At 40.7% G+C, this 11,738-nt stretch overlaps 1 protein-coding gene across 1 annotated transcript; it reads right to left on the bottom strand.

Moving 5' to 3' along the window:
- Positions 1-8,062: 8,062 nt before the first annotated feature.
- On the bottom strand, positions 8,063-10,039 carry LOC131233450 (E3 ubiquitin-protein ligase Os04g0590900-like). The gene has a single exon (XM_058230157.1). The coding sequence runs from the start codon at positions 9,340-9,342 to the stop codon at positions 8,239-8,241; it is 1,104 nt and encodes a 367-aa protein (XP_058086140.1). The 5' UTR covers positions 9,343-10,039; the 3' UTR covers positions 8,063-8,238.
- Positions 10,040-11,738: the final 1,699 nt, after the last annotated feature.

The following is an 11,738-nucleotide window of genomic DNA, read 5'->3' as shown; positions in this document are numbered from 1 at the left end:
GATTTAGATAGGACACACCAAAGGTAACAGTAAAAAGAGACGCCCACCATTGAATTTTTACAGGCCACCAGAAAAATTATGTAAAATATATTCAAACCATTAGATGCCACACAAAATTTTTGCACTGCGGCTAAAAAAATCAAGGTAATCCGTGATTTATGTGGGCCACATAGATGAATGCCTTGAACACTATTTCCAATTATGCGGCCCACCAGAATCATGAAAGGAGATCAGTTTTTAGCCCTGCGCCTAAAATCAGGTCACGCAACTGGTGGTCGGAGTGGATTTCGGATACAGATCATGGTGGCCCACCTGTCTTCTGATTTTAGCAGGTGGAAAAATGCAATTTGCTTCGGCATCGGGCCGGGGGGTTTTCGGTCTCTCTTAAGAATAAATTAGACAATTAACTTTCTAAACGTGTTGTTATAGAGATGTTTTGGTAAATATAAAATGCGAAAGCATTATCTTAAAATATCAAATATTCCAAAGAATTTCGGTAAAATCCATTTTCTTTATAACCATCAATCTAATGGTCACTACATAGGTGGGCTGTTAGGAACATCAGGTCTGTGAGCCATTTTGGGCCCTGCTCCACCTATGTAGCGGGTTAATGTGGGCCACTCATCTGATGGAACAAACATATTTGTAGCCGCACATTGTTAATAGTATAAGATGTATATATAGTTTCAGATATACAACAATACATACTACAGATAGGAATAGATATGGATACGATTGTATATATGTATCTCTTAATATCTCCTACCTCTTGTATATAAATTGAGATATTCAAGTTTCCACAACGTAGCCTTAAATCCAACACACATCTAGGAGCTACAGTTATGAGAACCTCACACGTGAAATTAATCAAGAAGGTCCCCCATGCGGGCTCCCTGAATGTTATTTCATAGCTACCCATCATCGAGGCCGTCTATTTTTCTGGCACATTTGTGCTCTACCTGATGAGTAGTAGATCGGCAACATTTTTATGCTAAGGAACGGTCACCACTGGCCCACTTGATGAAGTACCCATTTCAGCACGTGTGGGGCGCTTATGTTTGGTTCATGCATGTGTAAGAGGTACGAGTGAAATAGTTGACTGGGCTGGAGTACCTGACTATGGGCCCACGTTTGTTGGAACTGAATCTCATTTGTTCTACGACACCATAGTACCGTTGGGGTGCATCTTCTATAACCAAAGCCATTGATCTGGTGGGCCCCATCAACGGATGAGTCATGCCCTCATAAGGATCCTACTAGGCAATTGGACGGTCTCAGTTGAAAATGATTAGTTAGAAACACTCGTGATGGTTGTTGGGATTTTTTTTAATTTTTCTTTTTTGGACTTTTCCCGTCTACAATGAGACCGACAGTACAAGTAGGACTGTGAACGGGTTGGATTCTGTAAGAATCCCAAGATTTTGGATGGATCCCGAATGCTGAATAAAGCTATGGTTCATATCGATCGGACTGGATTTCAAATCAGATCTTAGGATCTGTATTCGGATCTGACCCGACGGATCCCAAACATGGAACGGGTCCAAACAATCTATGTCACACAGGTCACCGGGTCGACCCACACAGAGCTAGTTGAATCATGGAAATATGGGGCCCGCATGTACGGTTCATACGCGCAGCGCAGGTGCCCGATCAATCATTGATGTATTTGATCAAAACACTGCTTTCAAAAAGCTTATTATTATTATTATTATAAATTATTTTAAAATTTTAAAATTTTTTTATTTTTTAAATTAAATTACATTTAAATACTTTTTTGGAGATTCGCCGATCGAATGATGGAGTTTGTCATTTTGAGCGACCGATTTGTGATGGGTCATTTTCAGGGACCGACGAGTGATGGGTCATTCTCACACGAATTATTAGAGAAATAGAAACAATTTCCCATTTTCGAGACGTCATCGTTCTTCAGATCATTTGTTTTTTTGGAGCAAATGGGTAAGATGCCAGACAGCATAAATGGATTTTCCAAATTGTAAATTATTGCAATCAATTTGCTAAATCAATGTTTGGAAGGCAGATTGGAATTTAGTTCGTTTGGACTGGGTGATTAAAATCCGTACCATTTATTCAGAATTCTGGTGTGTATGTGTGTATTCATTACTCTAGCAACGGAGGATAATTATAATCCCACAATTAGTTTTAAAGTACCTATGAACTTTGAATTTAATGGACATAGAAAGCATTTATATTAAAGACATGGGTGCTTTGGTAATTTAAAAGTGTGACCGCTTACCTATGTACTCTGGATTTTAGCTGTAGAAAGCCACTCAACGGTTTAAATTTTACCTGCAGAAATCCTCTCTCATGCATACTTGTTTTTGCATGTAGCCATTGTCTCCTCTATATGTAGCTCACATTCTTTCCCACCCCAATCTTTCACTGAATTCTCTCTTTTTTTAGCATCCTTTCACTCCCTGCATCCCTCTCTTATTTTTTTCTCATTCATGTTGTAACCCCCTTTATTCCCAAATCTTTTCCCTTGATTTCCTTTCTCTCTTTTCCTCTGCAATTGAGTTGTTTGTGTCATTCCCACATGGGCCCAAGCCACCCCCAACTCTCTCTTTATAGAATTAGGATTCTAGAAAAATTAACTTTAGCAGCGTTGGGATCATAAAATTACGTAAACTATTTATACCTCAAGTTCCTTTTATTGGTTTCTACTTATTCTAGATATTAGTATGCTTGATACTTATTCTACATATTAGTATTCTTGACAAACAATGTATCAACTAAAAAGTAGAAAAATATGCCTGGCATCCAACATCATATTAGCACTTATCCCTCAAGTTTGTTTGGCCCACTCTCAATATCCACCATCGAATATGTGTGCCCAGCCTTTGATGTGGACGATTCATTATACTGGGCTTACCTTGGCTCTATCTTCAATGTGAACCATCCATCATGTGGAACCTACTTTCAATATGGACTGTCCATCCTGCGAGGCCCATCTTTGATGTGGGCTTCCATCATGTGGGACCCACCTTGGATGTGTGTCATCCATCATGCGAACCCATCTTTTATGTGGACCATCCATCATGTAGGGCCCAACTTTAAACTAGGTTGTCCATTAAGCAGGGACCACCTTAGAAGTGGATCATTCATTATTAGGGGTTGACCTTCGACATAAATTTTCCTCATGTGGGGCCTTCCTTTAATATCCACTGGCTGTCACGTGAAGCCCACCTTTGTGTATTGTCCATCGTGTGGGGCCCGCCTTCATTACCCATCCATCATGCGGGGTCCCACCTTGGATGTGGCCAATTCATCATTAGGGGCCAACCTTTGATGTGGACCTTAATTATGTGAGGGCGTGCCTTCAATGTTTTTTGTCCATCATGTGGAGCCACCTTTAACATACACTGCCCCTCATGTGGAGCCCACCTTTGACATGGACCATCCATCGTGTAGGCCCCACTTTCAATGTGGGTCATCCGATGTATGGCCTACTTTGGATGTGGCCCATTCATCATTTGGGCCTTACTTTTGATGTGGACAATCTATTACGTGGGCTCACTTTGATGTGAGTCATCCATAATATGGGCCCACCTTTGTTGCAGCCCGTCCATCAAGTGGGCCTCACCATTGATGTGGACTGCCCATCTCATGAGCCCCTTCTTTGATGTGGATAACTCATCATGCACGGCCTTCTTTGCTATGAACCATCCAACACAGAGATAAGTTGAAAAGCAAGACAAAAAAAAATAAAAAAAATTAATGTAGGAATAAGTAACTTTCACATGAATTACATATACAATAGTGCTTGTCAAACTAACTTAAAAGTTTTTTTTTTTTTTTTTTTTTTTTTTTAAACCTTATTAATTTAGTATAAGTTAAAAAATTATTTATTGGGCAGTATCAAAATAGGCCCTTAGATTTGTGGGTCTCAGAGAACTTAAGGTGACCAATCTTTGACAACTAGAGCCCTTGAATTGAATTAAGGGTTTAGCTTGAGGACTCAAGGTGTGAAACCTTATCTTCTTCAACACAAGCTCTAATTTTTCTTTCATGTTTATAGAATCTAACTATCCTTCTTCTATAGCTTTCCCTTGTTTGAAATCGATTGTGCCCAATCCTTCACATGTGTTAGTATTCTTACGCCTGGCACACGTGTGATTCATATTATGAACCAAATGCTAATTTTTAAAAATCATCCAACTATCAGATTGGCAGACATCTATTGTAGGGTTAAGAAAGAAATATCGCAGGGGTTTATTTCAACAATCTCCACAAATCAAGGTCCGAATTGTTCAACTGATCATGTTTTGGGAATCGTGACTTTAACAACTGTGGGTTACACGATTTAATAGGTATAATTTAGTTAATGTACATCACTTGTACAATTTAAAAATGCTTGTGTATCGAGTGTCATACAAGGCCAGAGTATCAAATAACTCCCCCAATAATTTCACATGAGAGGAGATTCCGTTCACATGGTCGTAGGGCTGGACTATCGGGAATCATTGCCCACCTCAGGATGGGCTTGGCTGGAGTATCAGAAATTCAAGTCCGTTTCTCAATTGAGCTGCATTTAGACTGTGTACAACAGCCCATCAGCCCAGCCCAACCTATCAAGGTTTACAAGGGTAATTTTGTAACATAACAACAACATGCAAAAATTCTTATTTACCATACCAAACACAATATGCAAAATTTCTCATTTACTCTGTGTTGCTGCTCTAACCCACAGTCCCATCTCTCTCCTTATCCTCCAACTGGACCAACCCTCATGCTCGGGCTCAGGCCCAAAATAAACATTTCACGCTAGGCTCAGGCTTGAGTATTTTGTCTTGTCACCTGCTCAGGCCAACCTCGGCAGCCTACATTGTTCGCCAGGCTTGGACAGAGGCTGGCCCAGTAGTAGCCCGGCCCATTGACACATTTGGGTATATTTTGCACACCTGGAATGTAAATTTGATAATATGAATCGTTCGTTGACAGAACCTCAAAAGTGGAGGATAGATCAAAATTGCAATGTTAGTTGAACTCTTTTAAATGGTCAGGATCATGGGATCACTGTGCGGTCCTGATGAATAAGGCAGTTGAATATCATACAAACGCCGACTGTACAGTATTAGGTTCACATGCATGTAGAGCCCCGGCCGTCTACATGCGATACGGCAAGCATATTCGAGTTACAAGCTTTCCATCAGGTGGCCTAAAACTCAGGCCATTTATATCTTCAAGTTACACCGTGGCCCACACAAGGATTGAAACGGTCTTACTTTTAGCCAGAGCATCAACTAAGTGCGGCCCACCAGATTCAAAGCACGGATATCCTACTCACATGCCTCTCGTGTGAAAATGATGCGAGTAGTCAACCAACGCTCTGATCATTGGGCTAGAGTCCTTGGACAGTGAGAAAGGAGCTGTATACAAATGTAACATCTGCATGTTAGCTAGCCTTCCTAAACCTCCATGCTCTGAAATTCTTCCCCATCAAATGATCACAACTGTCTAATTCATGAACATTTTGCCATGAAACGTTGGTCATTATTTGTATCTTATTTTTGGCCCCAGTGGGTGGCAGCACATGCTCGATACTGAGTTGATACTGAGTCAAAACGAACTTCTTTTCATTCTTTTTGTAAGGAGAACGTATTACCTACAGGCGCTTGCACCACAAAGGGTGGTACGAGTTTATTTATTTATTTATTTAAGGCTTTGAACTCGTCAAAACTCGTCCAATATATCTCTTAGCTCTCCCCATTTAATAGGGTCTAAGATTTGAGAATGTCTTGTACCACTCCTTGCGGTGCATAGCCTACAGGTGATCGGTTCCCATTTTTCTTTTGTAATTATAGTAGAGGTTTGCCAACCCCACACGTTTGTTGCAGCATTACATGTGCTGAAAATTGTGGCCCACATTCAAGACATTGATAAGGTGGAATCTGCTGTTTAAATAATTGGGCTGGTCATTTTACCAAACAGACAGCTAAAAGAAGTTAACAATACAACAGAAAATTACAAGCGTCATGCATGCAACACAAGGAGACCAAGGCTGGCAATGGGCTTCAACATTTCTAAAGACCAGGCTTGAATTTTAGGCCTGTGGATGAGGTCCAAGATCAGTCCTTCCATTAAATAGGCCATGGTTGGTAAAACTTCTTTTTTTGAATTATGGCTGTCACGGCTCAGGATCAGGCATGGCAGGCTTCCTTGGTCTTGAGTTTTCAGGCCAAAAATGGAGGTGGCAATGGGCTAGCTGGCAGGCCCAGTTTGGCCCAGATGGCCTGGCAGTGTAGGGCCAGAGGTGGGATCCCTAAACTTGGCCTGATGGTTGAGCCCAGGCTTGAAATCTATACCTAGTATTCGACAGGGCTGCTTGTCGGCCAATTACGAATGGCCTATCTAGTCTAATCATCAAGTGGGCCACCAATATATTGTAAGAATGGGAGATTTGAAGACCCTAGTAAGCAATTCTCATTCACAATACATGTAAAACTCATTGAATGTGGGTCATGTTTCAACCATCCGAACCATTTGTACAATGACGGATTAAAAAATGCCTATTAGAATTAGAAGTAGAAGGCGCTCTGGTGGGATCCTCACGTAGCAAAATCTTTGATTGAACTTTTATAAATTGTTGATCATTTGAATCTTTTTCCTTACAAGACCAGGCCTCACCTCACCTAGCCGGCCCACAGGGCCAGGGCTAAGCTAGAGCAAACGCCTACTGACCGATTGCCCAGCCCATATTGCCACCCCTAGCCAGATAGATGAACGGGCCAGGCTTGGGCTAACCATGGCCCATCCCTGATCAGCCAATTGCCACATAGGAGTTTATATTCCATGTTGTACTTTTCTAACAAAAGTATCCATCATTGTGTGGGTGTGTGTCTATATATATATATATATATATATATATATATATATATATATATATATATATATATATATATATATAATACAAATCATCCAATATGATCCCAACATCTTTACACAGTAAACTTCCAATTCTTACCGGTGAGGCAATGGTTCATTTAATTTGGCCATTGATATGTTGGTTCCCAGACTGGATAGAGCATGTCCCAAGACTTTATCAGATTGAGAGATCCCCGCCACTAATATTAGAACCTTTCTAAAAGTTGAACGTGGATACTTGTTGTATTTTCTCTTCGTAACCTATCCTGTTATTTTGTTAGGCAGAGTTCATTTTCAGTGGAACTTAAGAGACCAATGGTCTGGATTACAGAACTATGGGCCCCAATACATCATGTGGGCCACGCATTGTATAATTCATCTTTATTAATAGTCCACTAGGATGGGCACGAACCAATCCATGCATGTGGGGAATGGTTAATGAATCTGGAATGTCCATCTGGTGGGCACTATAGTGGATGGCCAATGTTGCCAAACCGCACCGATTCAAGGATCATTGGTGTATATGAAATCGGGTTGAGCCCGGTCTACCTATAATGACTTGACATCCCAAGCCCAGCCTGAAAATTGATCCCAAGACAGGTCCAAAGCTGGGTCGGACTTGTAGGGTCAGGCGGGCCGCCGGCCTATTGCCACCCTTGTGTTCAAATCATAAGATTTCATGCTATGGGTTGATATTGATATTTATCTAGATGTGGAGGTCAATTACATAGGCATTCCTATTGTTGCATATCATCTTCGAATGAATGAGAATATGTGGTATCAGATCTAGCAATTACTTTCTTCCCTGCATGTGAGAAATGCCAGGAATGGAATACACCTCTTCCAAGATTCCCTAAAGTGTTAGGAGAGATCTAAAGGAAGAAACCAAAAGAAGCAGAGAAAGCAAAACCACTGACAAACTCCACATCAGTATTCAGTACAACACAAGGCTTAGTGGAACCAATCTCATCAATGATTCGATCTCTAAATGTCCCTACTCCCTAAATGGTAAAGAAAAAAAAAATGTATTAAAAAATGCACTAGAACATGGTAGCCATGAAAAATCAAACTCCATGACATCACAAACCCAAAAAAGGTTTTTTTTTTTTTATAAAGTAAAAAAAAAAAAAGAAAAAAAAAAAGAAAAAAAAAAAAAAGAAAAAAAATAGAAAGAAAGAAAGAAAGAAGAAGAAATAGAAACATGTATCAAGAGCTTCTAGGGACTCCATACCATGTAAGATTTCAAACCAAATGCAATGTCCCATGATCTCTCCTTTCCTCGGCTTCTTTTACTTACACACTCAAGTAAAAAAGAACTTACTACTGTGTTAAGCTATCATTCTCCACACACTCCAATCAGTTCAATATGGAAACAGATGGATTCCTTCCTCTTCCATGCCTAGTGAGCAATAACGTCCCACTTGAGGAGGATCTCTTCATTGCAATAGGACTCATTACACCATGCAACACCCTGCTTCTGTTGCTGCTACCCTTGCTATTATCTCCTCCCGATCGTTTTGATGATCTGATGCCTGTTGGGAGCCGGATTCCCACCTGATTATTGTCCTCCTCCGTGCCCATTCCCAACACATCGGCAATTGAAACACGGCTTTGATGTGAGGAATCCATCGAAAAGGATCTCCTAACCGGTTGAATCTCCTCCTCATCTCTAATCTCGATTATGGTATCTCTCTCTAAGCAGCCCATATCGCTAAGAGCTCGAAATGGAGACTTAGAGACAACCTCGCCAGCCATGCTAGACTCATTCAGCCCACTTTCTAAATCTTCAGCAGCTACAATCGTCTGGTTATCCTCTTGGGTTTCTGTTGATGGCTCATGATTGGGAAGGCTTTCTTGAACTGGAGGGAGCGGTTGAAGAGGCAAAGGACTAGTAGACACGACACTCGCTCTGCACAATGGGCAATTCGCGTGCGTTTTCAACCACGTATCGATGCATGGGACATGGAAAGCATGGCTACACTTAGGCAATAGTCTAAGGCTTTCATCTTCTTGAAATTCACTGAGACAGACAGAACAATCCGTTCCGTCAACCAGCCCATCTCCCCTCTTATACTTACACACGGCAATCGATTTAATCAGTGCCTCGTCCAAGCCCGATGTCCCCGTCCGCCACTGCTCATGCTGAGAATTGCCACCCTCGTCGTACTCATCGTCCCGGCTTCGCTGCGTCCTCCTCCTCAACGATTCCGCATTCGCACAGTACTTGGAGACGATGGTGTAGTAGCTCACGAGGAGAAAAGCACTCGCCAGGATGCCGATGATGGCAATCACAAGGGGGGAGAAATTCAAGCCAGAATCTTCAGTGGGAGGATCGAACGGAGGCGGAGGCGGGAAAATGATGTAGCACCATTGGGGGCAATACAGGCTACAAAAGCCTTGAGAGCAATCCTTGGAGTTTTCATAAGGTGCCCATGTTTGCTGGTTGTCTAAGGAGGCCATGGCCGAATCAAATGCGTCACTCTGGACTAATACCACTTAGAATTTGAAAGGAAATTAGCGAAAGAACATAGATTTTTGCCGTCATGGAGAAGAGAACAGGATCAATAACATGATCTCTGATGAGGAATATTTAAATAAATCTATGAAAGATGGTCGGGGTTTATCGTAATCCTTGAAATCTAATAGTAATTGTTTAAGGTGTGAAGATGATAAAGAGAATGTGATTGTACCTGAGAGATGTATTGGGATCCGATATGGGCTCAGACTGTCATGGGTTTTAGCGATGATTCCTTATCATTTTGGGTCTTTTCATAAATGATTAGGCACATGGGACTACCATTTTTAAAATTTTTTTTTTGAATTTTGGTATTTTCTATGGTTTTGTTGGGAAATGTAAGGGAAGCAAAACAGGGGAGAAGCAGGGGAGCTTGTGGGGGAGAGTCTTACTTTGACTAGTATTTCTTGTAGGGAATTGTTGGGTGAAAAAGGAGGAACAACCAAAGTGCTTTGATGGAAAGCAAAGCAAGCGATGAGAGTTGGGTTTTCTTTGCTTTTTCTTTCTCTATCTTCTCTCTTGGATGAGATGGAGATAATGGTTTGTTGACTAAGATCTGATGTTTGGTGCAATGTATGTTTGGGTTTCTTCAAAATAATCAATGCAGTGTCATAGGCTTATAGCTTGGGAAGAAAAAAACTTTGATACTCTGCCAAAATGCGATGGATGATACACAGGCACTTAGAAATTACTCAAAAATTGCTTATTCTAGCATATAAATAGTTCAAACTAAACTGTCCAAAATATGGCCACTAATTTAGATTTTTGTGAAAAAAGGTTACTATTATTTGATTATCTGAATATTTGATTTTCTGGACATTTATTGATCGGTTAGAAATTAAAAGTTCACTAGTGGTCTTATTTTATTTTTATTTTTTTAAAAAACAAGTGTTAGTGAATCAGAGCTTAGGATCATTCCACCAATTTGATTTTTATACTGTAACTTGAAGACAATGGGTTTCACAATTTAGTCGGTTTAATTTTAGTCAATATACTCCATGTAGACCATTTCAAAGTGACTGTGTATCAAGGGTATTAGGTAGACGGACTATCAAATAACTACCCGGCTTTGGAAGGGAGCGGATCAGGTGTTACCCGGGTAACACCGTAGTGAGAGTTACCCTTACCGTGGGGCAAACCTTGATGATTATGTTACATATCCAAGCCGTACATACGTTTCTCCATACCATTTTTAGAACTTGGTTTCAAAAATGAATAATATCCATATCTCAAGTGGACCACAACATAGAAAAAAAGTGTTTATTGAGTGCCTCACCATTAAAATTCCAAAGGAACCTTCGTAATGTTTTCGCAATATTTATTTACCATCGAACCTGTTGATAATGTCAATAAGACCTAGATGAAGGGAAAATACAAATATTAGATTGATCCAAAACGGTTTTTGCCCATAAAAAGTTTTTAATGATCATTCATCACTGTTTGTAGTGTTATGGTCCAGCTGAGATTTGGATCTTCTTAATATTTGGGATCACATCCTAAAATTAGGTATACAAACATATGAACTGAGTGGATATACAAAATATACATAAAGTTGGGCCCCACACCGTTGGGTTAACAACCACCTGGTGTTATCCTGGAAACAGCCAATCCACTTCCGCTTTGGAAGGGGTGCATGCCACAGGTCTAACAGCCTTTTGTCTTAAGGGTTAAAATGGGTTAAAAAAATTATATCTAGAGGTATCCAGAGCCCCCAAAATAGCACTTGTGAAAAATCGCAGCTGTACTATGTTTGATAATTACAAGTGTGGCATTACTCTTGCATGTGCATAAATAGGTTGTGCGTGGGGAAGATCGGAGTTGTTCATTAATCAGGCATCAGCTGAGCAATAGTGCACGAAACAAATGCACGGGGTTTGAAGTTTATCCGGCCATCTTTTGTTGGACGCGGATTGCGCACCAATACCGTACCGAGTAACTCTGTGGGGCCCACCGTGATGTATGTCTCTTATCTACGCGGTCCATCCATTTTGACAGCTCATTTTAGGGCACTAGCACAAACTTCAAGCATATCAAAAGCTCAAGTGGACCACACCACATGAAACAGTGGGAATTGAATACTTACCTTGAATTTTGTGCTCGCGTCCTAAAATGAGCTGGAAAAATGGATGGACCGCGTGGATAAGAGACATACATCACGGTGGGCCCCACAGAATTGATTCAATGTGCAATTAGCATCCTCTTTTGTTGGGCACATTATGTTTGTGGGCCACCGGTAGAGTCAGACCTATCTGATGGACGGCTTGAACTTTTTGAAGAGATAATTTCAAAGAGAAAACTTTTTGAGGCAGAATTGTATGTCAGCATGCCCTTGAAGTGATTA

The sequence above is a fragment of the Magnolia sinica genome, chromosome 18 (assembly GCF_029962835.1).
Source record: "Magnolia sinica isolate HGM2019 chromosome 18, MsV1, whole genome shotgun sequence".
In the NCBI taxonomy this organism is placed as follows: Eukaryota; Viridiplantae; Streptophyta; class Magnoliopsida; order Magnoliales; family Magnoliaceae; genus Magnolia; species Magnolia sinica.
This window is presented reverse-complemented; position numbering and strand designations above follow the sequence as displayed.

Excerpts from the sequence above, each read along its gene's own strand:
- LOC131233450 (XM_058230157.1), bottom strand. The coding sequence starts at position 9,342 with ATGGCCTCCTTAGACAACCAGCAAACATGGGCACCTTATGAAAACTCC.